The sequence below is a fragment of the Aulonocara stuartgranti genome (genome assembly GCF_965226115.1).
Source record: "Aulonocara stuartgranti genome assembly, chromosome: 11".
NCBI classification, from domain to species: domain Eukaryota; kingdom Metazoa; phylum Chordata; class Actinopteri; order Cichliformes; family Cichlidae; genus Aulonocara; species Aulonocara stuartgranti.
The window spans coordinates 32,506,799-32,520,676 of record NC_138947.1 but is presented as its reverse complement, the minus strand read 5'-3'; the positions used below and the strand labels follow the sequence as shown (position 1 = coordinate 32,520,676).

Here is a 13,878-nt window from a genome sequence, read left to right as displayed (position 1 = left end):
GGTAGAAATCTCTATACTGGATTGAAGAACTTGTCCCTGACATTCACAGTGCCTGGACAGAGAGCGAGGAATGCAGTGGATCAAAAAGGAAAGATTCCCCTTTTTCCTTCAAAGTGATTGTTATCATGAATACAGGTAAACTGTTAAATCCTGTTGAAACAAATGTTTTAATGCATTTGTTTTGCAGGCAAGTTTCATCTCATTTTTACCTACATTTTCTCTTTACCTATGAAATGTGATTTCTTTGCAGTATCCAGACAGTGTGCTAAGATGCCTTGATGCTGACTTTGCTGTCTCCTTATTTTATGATGAACAAGTAAAGTCTGGGTCTCTTTTTAGTTTAGTTTGCAAGTGTTTTAACTTCTAAAAGAAGTATCGATTTAAGATTGCTACTTTCAGATCTGAGACTAATCTCTTCTCCGTCTTTTAAGAAGCCTAAAGGCTTCAAGAATCTCTGCAGAGAGAGCCATGCTAACTTATAGGCTGCACATAGAAGAAGCAATACAACAGCAGCCATTTACAGGCCATTCTTTTGAATCTTTTGTCTCGTCTCTCTGCCTCACCAGCTGTGGCACATGGCTGTGCCTACCTGAGAGGTTTCTACCTGTTATAAGGGAGTTTTTCCTTTCTACTGCTGCCAAGCACTTTCTCATCTGATTGTGGGGTTTTCTCTGTATTATTGTAGGGTCTTTTTCTTACAATAAAAAGGGCCTTGAGACAACTGATATTGTATTTAAATAAAACTGAATTCAACTGAATTAAAAAAAAGAATGTTTTTAAGAAATCTTGCTTGTGTATTTTCCAACTGGCAGTGCCTCCTCTCTCTGTGATTTTCCCCAGACTAGCCAAGCTTCTGCTTCAGTGGGACCCAAACTTGTGTATTCACAGAAGGAAAAGCAGTTCAGTTCGGACCACCCTGTCAGCCCCTCAACTGCGTTCCTTAAAATTAAACACGGGTAATACTAATGTAGTAAATGTCTTGTCCCGCAGTGCAGCAAAACAAAATGTGTTTGTATCCTGTGAGTATAAAAATAAGAACTATGTGTGTCCCATGTTTTTATTTCCTCACATCTCAGGGTTTATGAGCACACGCAATCTTACATGTCTAACATCTCTGCAAAAGGGACAACTTATTCCAAAAAGCAGTGGCTCAACCAGATGTTACTCCAGCTGGTCTGAGCCAGAAAGCCTGTGTTCCTTTCCCCCTTTGTCCTCATCAGGTTTCTCCTCTGCTCACCTTCAAAGTGGGAAACCTCAGGAACTTAAGAGCTCACAAACAGAGCTGGGTGTCTGCTCTGGGCTATCATCTGTTAGTAAAGAGAAACACCTAAAAGAGATCAGTTGCCTGGCATCTCATTCTCCCGGACAACACTTGGAGTACCTGGCTGTCCAAGTGACTGAACAGGTGCTTAAAGACACAATGAATGTAACGGATGGTCCGAACCAGGCAGACACTTGGGAGTGCTTCAGCAAGTCAGGAGATCAGGCAAACTGTAGCAGCACAGACAGATCCTGTAAATGTGACCTTAACCGACATCTCAACAGAGGAAGACTGGAGGGGGAGAAAGAGAGAAGTCAACGTGGCAAGAGGGGGTGTGGATGGGATAAGAAGGATCAGGAAGAGGGGAGCAGAGCCACAAACCAGGAAGATGTCCCTTATACTTGTTGCAATGATACAGGTTTCTATGGAAGCTTGGATAAGTTTAGGGAGTTTTTACAAGGAACGTCAGGAGAGAAGCTCCTTAATCTCTGGATGGATATAGAGAGACTGAAGGCTGCACGGGACAAAGAGCGGAAGCACAGGTAAACACACCTGTCTTATTCTGCAGCTCGAAAAGTTCTAAATATTCAAGCAGAATTTATTGTCTTTTGTTAAGTGAAATAAATTTTCAATGTGGTATTGTTTCAGGTATTTGGTTCTCATGAGAAGCTGCTACCTGCTGAGCAGCAGTCAGTTCAGTCTGAATGCGGAGCTGCTCTCCAGACTGGGACTGACTACCTCCCCCTGCTGGACAGAGGACAAACTGCGCTCAGTTCAGACCTGCCTCACTGAGCCTCTGCTCCACTACTGGTGAGATTTGCAGTGTTTATCTTCTAAATGTCAGTGACTGTGTCTAGAATGCATCCATAAAAATGACCTTTACATTTACTCCTGTATTACATTTATTATTTTGTTGTCTTGTATAATTGTTGATTGTGTTCTGTATAAACTGGGTTTTCATATGTTATAATTTTGAAATTATGCCCCCTCTCTTTTCTGCAGGGTTCCTCGGTTCTGGACATCTCTGTGCCATCAGGAAGACCATAGTAACTCCTCTGATGTGGAGCTGAGGACAGGGTGGTGTTACAGCTCTTCTTTGGGCTCACAGCCTCGCTGTTGCTCAACGTTCTTACGAACTGACAGCAGCTCGCCCCAGTCTTCCCATACTGTCCGTACACAGGTAGGTGTATTGAGATATATGTTACTATGTGCTTATAAGCTTTATGGCAGGAAATCAAGCCCACAAAAGCATCATGAATAAACAACCCAGAGTTTTTATCAGTCAGCAGTAAAAAAGGATTAAAAGATAGATTTTATCCATCCATCCATTCGCTTCCGCTTATCCTTTTCAGGGTCGCGGGGGGCGCTGGAGCCTATCCCAGCAGTCATAGGGCGAGAGGCAGGGTACACCCTGGACAGGTCGCCAGTCTGTCGCAGGGCCAACACACAGGGACAGACAACCATTCGCACTCACATTCACACCTAGTGGCAATTTGGATTATCCAATTAACCTATCCCCACAAGCTGCATGTCTTTGGACGGTGGGAGGAAGCCGGAGTACCCGGAGAGAACCCACGCAAACACGGGGAGAACATGCAAACTCCACACAGAAAGACCCCGGCCTGATGGTGGAATTGAACTCAGGACCTTCTTGCTGTGCGGCAACAGTGCTAACCACCGTGCCACCGTGCTGCCTCATATGCGTGATTCGTTTGAAACATACTGAGACCTTTGATGAGCATCTGCAGAGTGTTCACATCTTTAACTCATATCAGTGCAGGTTGAGAAAGTGCATACAGGGATAAAATAGTGTCGGTAAACCACAAAACACGGTCTTTACGAGCGTTCTGTGCCGATGGCCACATCTTGTTTATACTTGTATAAATTGTTCAACTTGGTAGTTTCTCCCTCTAGTCATCCATGCTCCTCCTGCATGCACTCTACACCCTGCTGGGGTCCTCTCCCACTGCCATCTCCTGATTTGTGAACCACTGCAGGAAGTGATTTATCAAACATCTTTTGCAGTCTAAAAACATACAAAACAGAGACAAACGGGAAAACTATTCAAGCTGTGTCTTTGCACGCTAAGGATTCACCTGTTTTGATAGATTTTTGTAGTGACTAAACAATGTACTGTGGGAAAATAATTTTAAAGCCAAAACAAATGAAAATCAACTAGTTTTCACTCCAGCTTTACCTAGTTATTTTATATAAACGCTATATTGCATTTAAAGTTTTTGTATTGTATTTCATCAGGTGATGTCCAGCAGAAGTCAACTACAGTGCACCACAATGATGGAAAAGATGCTGCAGGCTCTTTGTGCTGAGTCTCGTGCTGGCTCATACTTCACACACTTCTGCGAACAATCTGGAAACCAGGTACAAACAGCTGCAGATGTTAACGAACTGTTTTAGAGAACATGAGGCAGAAAAAAAGAAGCTCGAGGTAATTTAAAAGTGGTGCCAAAGAGTTTCTTCAGCTGAGCAGCTAAGACTATTGTTTGCAGTTCTCCACAGTGCTGTGCTGCTGTAGATGATGGCAGGTTGCTTTGTGCTATTTGTTTGTGAAATGCATTGCTGTCATTCTCCTTCATACAATTATGTGTAGCTTATGTTTTACCCTGTGCCACATAGATTAAGAATCTGGGCTCATGTATGGAAACTGTTTCTTTTTAAAGCTTGACCCAACCACTAACTTGTGCTCTAACCGTTATAAATTCACATTAATGGATTGAAGTACATGTAAATATAAGTCAGCTGACAGGGTTTTTGACATGTTCAACACTGTTTTCCTGTCCCAGCTGTGGGTGAATGCACTTTACTTCTGGACTGACCTGCAGTATTACCGTGAGCTCTTCTACCAGGATGGTCTGGACCCTTACAGAGTGCAGAGAGAGGCACAGGTCAGCACACGCAAACACACAAGCTGTTATCACTGTCAGTGTGTATGCACCACACAAAGATATGACACTAATTCATTCAGTTTGATGCTAATGTTGGCTTTTTAGTACAGTTACTGCAGGAAACAAGAAGCACATGCAGTGTTTTTGCATGAAATATGAAATCTTGGGTCTGTATATTTAGGTGTATTTGGTTATATGCCTCTAATAAAAGAATAATAAAATATTGAGAGAGATAAAGAGAGCTCAATTAGAGAGGATGCCAGGAAAAAATCACCAGTTATAATAAGGTAAAGCTGAGGAGATCAGATGTCTTAAATAAGCAGCCAGTAGTTAAAAGGCAATAAAACAGAGGTTGTGTATTAGATTTTCTATTATTCTCCCTTTTACGCATACGCACGCACGCACGCACGCACACACACTCACACACACACACTCACCTGCCCTTGTGTACGTGATCTGTTAGCTTGCCACTCCCATTCTCCTCTCTGCTTCTCTTTCAGCCCTCTTCACCCCCTCACACTAAGCGGAGAGATTTAAACTCCCATAAAAACAAGTGAGTCAGACCCCCCCAGCTTTGCGCCAGTCCAGTCACCCAGAACCACCCAGCCTGACTGCAGCTGGCCCAGGGAGGAAAGCAGGCAGTTCTGGTCCAGAATACCTCACAGTGAAACCTATTTTCCTTCAGTTAACCTTTAGTTCACCAGAGCAGTGACATTTAGATGATCTTTCCATAATTCTGAGGCCAAGCGGGGTAACTGACTGACATTTATGTGGTGTGAGGGCAGCAGTGATGAGCGATAGTGAAGACTGTGTGCGAGAGAGCGCAGCGGTGGTGAAGAGAAACGTTTCTGACCTTAATACAGTTTTATGACTCCTTCTTTCCTCGCCTCTTGTCTCCTCTCTTCTCCTCAGTTCCTTTACTCCACATATCTTTTCAGCTCTGCCAGGAGGCGCTTTGGTGTTGATGAGAAGTTGAGAAGGGAGGTGTATGACAGACTGATGCCCCCGTTTGAGGAGCTATTTGATAGGGTCGAGGAACACGCACTGAACATCCTGGTGGAGGCGTGGACCACGATGGTCAACAGGGACACAGAGTCTTTCCAGCAGGTAACCGCAGCGCTGCATTAGCACACGCTGCTTCATAAACTTCAGTTTATGTGGAGAAACTAGGCTTCCTTGAGTATTTCTGAAGGTTTGATTACACTGAGGCCTAATTAAAGGAGAGATTGCTTTAAACATGGATAAGCATCTGGTTTTTGACAAGCAAGAAAGTGACTTTCCCATGTGTGTGCTAGTGTTTATGTTGCTGTGTTTAGAAATCCAGAAAGATCAAACCGATCAGGCTTGTTAGTTTGAGGGTAAGGTTTCCTAAAGAGCCTTGCGGATTGGATTTAGATAGTTGCAACTCAGAAAGTGTTCATCACACTGTCCACTTTAATTTAAAAGCATAAAAGACGAAGAAATGCAGCGAATTCTCACATTTCAGAACCTTGAAATATGGACACTCAGATGTTTCTGACTGTAAAAATGATTTAAATGATAAATCAGTCGTGAAAATATTTAATGCTTAGTTTTTGTGTGTGTGTGTGTGTGCAGGTAGCTGTGCAGGAGGAGGTGCGCTCCATTGACAGCTGGGAGTACAGAGAACTGTGCAGCCTGTACGAGGAATCACAGCTGCGACTGGAGCAGGTCAGATCAGCATCCAGCAGTAATAAGATCTATAAAATGCTCGCACTGAGAGTTATTAGGCAGTAAACACACCTGCGAGCGTGAAACGGCTGTGTAAACATAAATGTGAAAATGTATTGCCTAGTAACAATGTTGATTATCTACTGCTATGAGACTGCTTTACTTGGCACAGATGCATTATTTGCAATGATGTCATACCGCTGGTAAAAAAAACAAAAACAAATGGTCTTTAGGGTGACTTTCGAACATCTAGGAGGCAGGATGTAGCATGGTTTGCAGGAGAAACATCATTTAGCTTTAAAGCTTTATTTTACTGAGGATTTGTCCTCAGCTTGCATTTTAAAACTGGACCTTCAGTGATGAAGTGCTGGATGAATCTTTGTGTGAATGGGTGAAAATGTCTGGTTGTCTAAAGTGCTTTAAGTGGTCAGTTAGATTCGACACTATCCGTCCCACTGTTTCCATCTTCCTCTCCTCTCGCTGCATCTGTCCTGCAGGGGGAGCAGTGCAGCTCCATGCTATCTGCTTCATCTATTACACCTACACACACTTCTGACTCTTGGTCCAGAGTGTCTCCAAATTACCGTGGTTACCGTTTAGGCTCCTTACTTCGTCACCGCCATGAGATCGGGCACTTCATGTCTTTCCTACAAAATCAGAACGCCAGGTGAACTGCAGATTTTAGACTTTACCTGTAATATTCATAAACAGTTATAATATGAAATATATATGGAAACACCATCCAATGGATTTGCTTTTGTTTAGTATCCATCTGATGTGCTGGCTGGATCTGGAGCAGTATAGGAGGACTCCTCGGCAGCACAAGGCTATCAGGCAGGAGAGATCAGCATGGATTGCTGCCAGATACCTCAACAGGAAGTACTTCTTTGGCCCTGACAGCCCTGCCATGACAGAACAACAGAATGATGTAAGTCAGCCCATCTAAATATTTTAAAACCATGTTAAACGTACTCATGTTGGCTCAGTAGCAACTCCAAAGAATATGAGTTATTGTCAACTTCCTGGGAAAGCCTCACAGAGACAAAGGAAGTAGGAACAGGCCGCCCGTGACATGACTATTCCAAGATGGGATTTGAGCTCCAGCTGAGGATCAGCATCCAGATTTGATAAGCAGAGGCTGCTGCAGCTCTCACACAATTCCCCCATCTCCCTCCTCGGGACTCCTGCAGACTTGACGCTGACAGCTCTGACAGCGGGGTGTTGGCAGCGAGTAGGAGATGAGAGAACATGGTTGGAATTAAAAGGAGAAGAAGAGGAGAATGTTTGGATCCAAGAAGACAGAGATGATCAGCTCCAGCAACGAGGACAGTAGGATGAAATCTGTCCTGACGTTTATGAGGTTTCTGGGTTCTAAGATTACTCCACGAGGGTGTGGTGCGTAGTCAGGATGAGTAGATGGGACATGCAGCGGTTGGCGTGGTTTTCTCTTTGGGCCCACAGAGATGCTTGTTTTTCTTACGTGTCACAGGACGCTGGTTCTGATGTGATTTTTTTTAGCTGTAATGAGAGAATCTATTAGTGAAATTTGTACAACTGCCACGCAAAAAGGTTGATGTTAGATATTTTTGCCACTATTTTATCTTTTTTCTATTCATTTGTCTCATCCCTGGGTTGCTGCATACATACAGCGGTTGCAGTTAAACAATAGTCTGATGTTGTTCTTGGGTTCAGATAGGCATGCAGCGCACTTGTTGGCATGAATCTTTTGTCTGATTTTTTTTTCTTTAGTCACTTGTCATCCTCATCTCATAAATACCATCAGAATAAATATTTGAACTGAGGATTTGAATTAGAAAGCCAATTCCAGTGGAAGGATCGGGCCTGGCTGCCGTTCTTGCATCTCAGTGTTGGTTCTTGTCTGCGTGAGCAATGTAGAGAGACTGACAGCTTTACTGCTTTGGCCCTTCATTCTTCAGTCACTCAGTCATCCAGTCACAGATTGGCCCCCTTTCATCTGCTCACTCCCACCGCGGTGCCATGACTGGTTCTCATTTCTGAAGCGAGTGTATGCGTGCACGCGTGCCTGTGTGCGTGCAGAATGAGATGAGAGAAACTATAAAGGAGATATAAAAAGAGAGACACGGCCAAATCGATGCATGAAGACAGAAAGCAGAAAGAGGGGAGATGAAGAGAGCAGTGGGTTTGTGGGAATGAAGAAGAGCACAGCAGGAAGCACAAAGGAGAGGAGCTGTCAGTGGGGTTTCCCCACTGTGGGCAGTTTTTCTTTCTCCCGTCCACCTCGATCGTCATGTGTTCCTCGTATAGAAATCTATAGACGTGTCCGTTCAGTCTGCTTCAAACACGTGCAGCCATGAGCCGGCACTCCCCCGTGTTCTTTCCTGTGTGTCTGTGTGCAGATTTTGCATTTGGCAGGTGGAATTGAGCGTCTGAAGTTGGAGTGCCTCTCAAACCCAGTCGTCGTGGAGATCCAGGACGTCGTGAGGAATCACATCGAGAAAACATGGCTGCCTCTGTTTCTGTCCACAACAGAGTTCATCGAACGGCAGAAACGCAGACCAGAGGTGGACATACTCTCACACTTTCCTTTACAAAAGACGCCAGTGAATCATCAGCTATTTGACTCATGCAGGTTATACTGAAGGTCCATTACTTGAGAAAAACAATGGTTAGTAACAGTGGAATTTATACACACTGTGAGTGCAAGGGCGAAAGTTAAGTACTGTGATTACATCAATCATAAGCTAAGGACATATTTTTCTATTCTAACTGGAATTTCTCAGGTTGGCTGCTGTGACCTCTGAAGGCATTTGAAAGATATTTTTAGCCCCATTTCTTTTCCTTTTTGCCTTTCACAGGCCGCTGTTGTAACAGAACATGTTCTTAATGATGTAGTTATAGGTTACATTCATTCCTGGTACGTGTTGTAGTAAAAATAGGTATTTTACAAAAGCATGGCCCGTTTGTCGCTCAGCTTCACCTGGCATCTATTCAGCAAACTGCACAGTCATGGCAGTTTGTGCACGTGCTGCTGATAGCTTTAGTTAACTTTAAAAAGGTTTTAAACTTTAAGTGCCTTTAATACAAAATAATCTCCAGAGTGAAGTATACAGATTTTGGTGATTCCCTGAACAGCAGGACAAAGTTTGAATACTGGATCGGCTGTAAAGACATTCCATAGGGAAGTATCCTTTGGACTTCAGCGACCTCAGCATGTTGATATTTGCAGTTTCGAGTAAAACACCTGGAAAATTCTCTTAAAGAGACCTCAGGAGTTTAGTTGTACATAAACTCCGTCATGATATATAATATCTGTCGTAAAGTAAATGCAAACTGTTCTCCTGAAGCCTACACTTGAGTGAGAACTGTTCTTCCGTTTTGCTGAATATTTGTTGTAATATCACTTATTGCAAAGCTTACAACATTTCCTAGTTGTCTTGTGTTTATTTGCACACATCCAGCCTTCTAATACGCTTTCATGATGTCACCGAAGTCAGCAGAGCACACTGAGATTAACGATGCTGCAGAGAAGCCTCTTTAACAAAGGTCAGGAGATTTAAGACACTGAATGATTAAAAAGAGTAGAAGTGATTTTGACCCCCTTTGATCTTCTGCTTCAGCTGTACCACGTGCACGTGTTTGATTCCTGGAGTGTAATGGTGCTGAGAGCAAACTGATATAGGAAGTCAGGCGCACATTAACGTTACGTGAGCAACCATTATGCGCAATTACCCTGCAGTCACTCTCTCAGGTTGCCTCATCAGGTGGAAACCCATAAACCTGGGATTCTGCTTCATTATGTTATCAAGTTTAGTCACACTGATCCTCTCATTAGGTAATGAGAGGCGGACATAGTTTAGCATTACACCGTGCAGGAGGAGACGAGCGGAAGGTGGAAAAGCTGGTTAAGAGGTGACGAGGAAGACGGCGAGGTCGTCTGAGACGGATGACATCAGGGAACTAAAGAGCTCGCTAGGAGGAGATAGAAGGAAATGCAGACGTGGGGCAGGTTAAAGGTCTAAAAAAAAAGAAAAAAAAAGAAGTGCAGGCAGAGCTTTGGTTACAGCCAGCAACAGGGAGCAGTAGAGAGGTCTGAGAAGTGTTCCTAGTTATACTCCCTTTCTGACGTTGGACCTGTTTGCTTGTGTTTGTGTGTGTGGCAGCCACAAGAGGTGGCGGGCAGGCTCTCACAGCACGTCCACCGTCAACGCAGAGCAAGAAAAGAAGCCTGGAAGGTAAGGAGAAATCCTCCAGGGGAAGCTGGATATTTTTTAAATGGATAAAAATAAGGCATTTCCTGGCCTGAAAGCATGTGCGATTTAGTTCATGACTTGGCTTTAAGCACTGGCTTTGTCAGACACCATTTTGGCCTTGGGGTTAGTTTTCTCAAATTGGATCCAGAATAAATAAGATTAAAGCATCATTACTAACCTTCCTTTAATAGTTTTTGGAGTGATTTCCACACAGCTCTGTTCCCGTCCTCTCATCGCAGGACACAGATATAAAACATGTACATTTCACATTAGGAGCAGGCTGATTACAGGAAGACGTTTTCATACATGATTGTGACCATCACGTTTATGATCATGATGTCATCACTGGCAAATAACGAGTATCATTATCTCAGTATCTGTGAGCTAAGAGTGGAACTCAGAGGTCAGCCGCTGTACAGGAGAACCCTGTACTGTATCGGGGTAGGTGATGGCGGACGGCGTGTCACAGATAACCCAAGGAATCCTGCGTCATGTGTCCCTGCAGGCCGAGGGCTTGTGGATGAGTTCCACCAAAGAGATCCTGCTGTTCCGACAAACCCTGCTCAACCCTGTCACCTGCCAGCAGTTCCAGGACTTCGTCTACTCGAAGGGAGGCTTCCTGGAGAATGATGTGCTCTTTTGGTTAGAGGTGCAGAGGTACAAGGTAAAATATCTTGTAATATCTATAAGAACAAATGCTTTCTGGAACAAAAAAAGAAGCTAGCCCTAGTTTTCCTATCTCGGTACAAAAATTCCTCAATGATTGCAAACATTTGTGGAACAGTGGGAACACAGAATTGTTCCCATGTTACTTTTCATTCCTCCTTTTCCCTCTTTGCTTTTGAATGCAGGACCTCTGTCATTCCCACAGTGATGATGCCACCATCCAGCAAAAAGTCTCCACAATCATCAGCTGTTTCATCAACTCTTCCATGCCCCCGGCCCTGCAGATAGACATCCCTCCCCAGCAGGCTCAGCACATTCTGGAGAAACGCCACGAGCTGGGCCCTTACATCTTTCGAGAGGCTCAGGTACTCGCGTCGCATGTGCGGGTCGAACATTTACAGACTTTTTTCTCTTGTATGTGTGCTTCAAGCTATTCTTCTCTGCCCGTAGATGTCAGTGTTTGATGAATTACTGAAGTTTTGGCCCGAGTTTCAGGAGCTTATCAGCAGCATCCAAGAGGAGCAACTTATTCCTCTGCTGCAGGAGAAACGAGTCAAGCACAGAGCCAGAGTAAGGAGACAGAGAAGGAGGGAGGAAGAGGAGGAGGAAGAGAAAAACAAAGGAAGGAGGAGAGCCCAGGTGAGGAAATGACAGCGACACAACATAAAAATCTGTGAGGGGAAAAAAAAACTTAATCAAAAATCTAACTCTTTGTTCAGGAAGACATGGAGAGTCAAGAGACCAGTGTTACAGAAGAGGATGAGGATGACGAAGATGATGAGGAGGAGGGGGATGATGATGATCGAGATGAAGCAAATGAACCAGAAGAAAGAAGTGAGAAAAAGCAGTCGAGCACACGGAGCAGAGTGTTGTTCACACCCACACAGACGGTGAGGAGCTGCCATGTGTTTGTCGTGCGGGTAAAGCTGAAAATGTGTTTCAAAAAAATGAATTTAAACCAAAATCAACGATATCCTTCTATGTGGGAGCACAAGATGCTAAAATAAAACCCCCTGACAACACAAAGTCCAAACAAGGCCTCGTCAGTCTCCACCACAGACCATAACGGAGAAACTCGATGCTCTAATTGAACCGTTTTTCTAATCATGTTTGATGCAACTTGATTTCTGGGCATTTGTCTTCAGCTGTCGTGGTCCTACTCCAAGTATATGGCAGGTCTGAAAAGAGAGGAGGTGCTGCTGAGGAGACGGAGTCAGCTGGAAACCACCTTCTCCACGGCCTCAGGTACTTGCGCGCGCGCACACACCGCTTTTTTCTCTGAGCTCAGCTAGGCTCCCATATCCACGGTTTTTGACTGCTACTATTCAGATTAAATGCAGGAAACCATAACAATGAAATGACATTTTGCCTTTTTCCCACAGTAAAATCCAGGCTACATTTTCCAAGGCTTTGATATTACGCGGCAGTTGAAGCCAAAGTACTGTCAAACTGACCTGCTCCACATGTCTGAACTGTCTCATTGGGCAAAAGTTCAGCCAAAACAGCCACTTCAGCCCATCCATTAATTATCAATGTTCTGTGAACGAGTCAGTTCCAGGCCATATTGAATGAGGATACATGGAAATGAAGCATAGTGCAAATGGTGTTTTAATGGGATGGTATAGAGGAGCGATGCTGTTAGGATCACAGATGGAGATCATCACTGATGTCTGCGGCAGCTACACGTGTGACAGAGTCCACACGAGTGCTAAACATAATGTCTTTAACAGATAAATAGCCCTTCTTATTCTTAATGACTGCTGTTTTTACCACGTCTTCCTCCCCCTGCCAGAGTCCTCTTCTAACCGTAGCATTAAGTCAGCGAGCAGCGAGCAGAGCTACCGGCAGCCCTCACAGCGCTCCTCCAGAACAAACAGCAAACAGTGTAACAGATACAACCGTGAGTGGACATATTGTAGAAACACTCTCTCAGCAGCCGTTTTGTCTTAGACAGGACAGGCTGGGCTTTATTTTATTATTATTTTTTAAACTGCAGGAGGTGTTAGAGCCTGAAGTGAAACCAGAGTGTGAGGAGTGACTCCATGCAGCGTGACTTTAACAGGGGAAGGTGACCGACGCCGTCATCGGAGCGCCAGCGCTGAAAACCGAGAGCTCAGAGGCTACTGATGTCAGAGTGTGTGACAAACACCACGCTGTGAAACGCAAATCTCTGACACTTGAGATAATTTCATTTGTTTAATAAAAAGTTTCTCCATTAATATATTATAGATTTAAATCTTCCGTAGAGCTCAGTGGTGAAACAATACAAAAGGGAACATTAACATGTTTGCATCGTGAGGGATTGGCATCGACAAAGAAAACAGTGTTACTGTCAAACAAGTGTTACATTATCATCTTTAAAAAACATTTTGGTTTAGCATCTAACATCCATCAACAAATATATAATATTGCACTTCACATTGGCATGAGACACCGACTCATAAGCAGAATGTAAACACACAGAGCTGCTCGTGCAGAGTGAACTCTTCCAGATGGGTTAGTTAGGAAAGGCTCCGACTGCTGCGGCCTGCACATTTGTATCTGTAACGGCGACAGAGCTCTGATTGGATTTAGTGTCCACTGTTTTTGTTTTTCTACAATTAAAACTGATCCCACTAATGTTCTTTGTGACTATGTGGTGACTTTTCTTTATCAGAAAATATCTTTCAAAGGCAATTTCTAGGAATTCTAGACACGTCTAAGGCATGGTCGACCAGGTGAACACATTTAGATATAAAACCCCCTCGTTTTTACACCAAAATGTATGTTTTGCATAAATGAGAAGAGTCAAAGTACAAGATACTTGTTTTTTTCACATTTTACATTAAATTGAAAAAATTGTTTCTGAAGCTGAAAGCCACACGTGAGTTTTCACGAATCAGTGGAATCCAATGCGTAAGGCTTTGTTCTTCACCATGGTGAACTTGCTGACAAACACTTTTGCAAAAGCGGGGTCCACCAGGTAGCGATAACACTTGGTGACCGAGGGCGGGGGCTCTGTGAGCGTCACTGGGGGCTGCAGCTGGAGGGAAGCTGCAGAGGGGGAAAGAAACTGAGAGGCACGCATCACGTAATCCACCAGCCTCCGATACTGCTGCTCGGACAGACGCTCACGAACACCGTCGCC

The 13,878-nt window shown here is 44.0% G+C and overlaps 2 protein-coding genes across 6 annotated transcripts in view; one reads left to right on the top strand and one right to left on the bottom strand.

The window, feature by feature from the left end:
• The window catches only part of rgs22 (regulator of G protein signaling 22), a 14,147-nt gene extending 777 nt beyond the window's left edge, over window positions 1–13,370 (top strand). The window contains exons 5-25 of one of the 2 annotated variants that reach the window (XM_082550701.1): window positions 50–135; window positions 841–956; window positions 1,077–1,803; window positions 1,910–2,071; window positions 2,264–2,441; window positions 3,518–3,640; window positions 4,063–4,164; window positions 4,665–4,717; window positions 5,103–5,271; window positions 5,761–5,853; window positions 6,351–6,520; window positions 6,619–6,781; window positions 8,232–8,396; window positions 9,996–10,067; window positions 10,591–10,749; window positions 10,937–11,116; window positions 11,202–11,390; window positions 11,471–11,641; window positions 11,897–11,996; window positions 12,544–12,651; window positions 12,748–13,370. In XM_082550701.1, the coding sequence (XP_082406827.1) occupies window positions 50–135; window positions 841–956; window positions 1,077–1,803; window positions 1,910–2,071; window positions 2,264–2,441; window positions 3,518–3,640; window positions 4,063–4,164; window positions 4,665–4,717; window positions 5,103–5,271; window positions 5,761–5,853; window positions 6,351–6,520; window positions 6,619–6,781; window positions 8,232–8,396; window positions 9,996–10,067; window positions 10,591–10,749; window positions 10,937–11,116; window positions 11,202–11,390; window positions 11,471–11,641; window positions 11,897–11,996; window positions 12,544–12,651; window positions 12,748–12,764 (3,303 nt within the window). In that variant the 3' untranslated portion in view covers window positions 12,765–13,370. Of the gene's footprint in view, window positions 1–49; window positions 136–840; window positions 957–1,076; window positions 1,804–1,909; window positions 2,072–2,263; window positions 2,442–3,517; window positions 3,641–4,062; window positions 4,165–4,664; window positions 4,718–5,076; window positions 5,272–5,760; window positions 5,854–6,350; window positions 6,521–6,618; window positions 6,782–8,231; window positions 8,397–9,995; window positions 10,068–10,590; window positions 10,750–10,936; window positions 11,117–11,201; window positions 11,391–11,470; window positions 11,642–11,896; window positions 11,997–12,543; window positions 12,652–12,747 lie in introns of both variants that reach the window. The other variant, XM_082550702.1, reaches the window with a different exon arrangement.
• The window catches only part of vps13b (vacuolar protein sorting 13 homolog B), a 297,078-nt gene continuing 296,134 nt past the window's right edge, over window positions 12,935–13,878 (bottom strand). For all 4 annotated transcript variants that reach the window (XM_082550699.1, XM_082550697.1, XM_082550698.1 and 1 more), the window contains one exon: window positions 12,935–13,878. In XM_082550699.1, coding sequence (XP_082406825.1) covers window positions 13,630–13,878 — 249 coding nt within the window. In that variant the 3' untranslated portion in view covers window positions 12,935–13,629.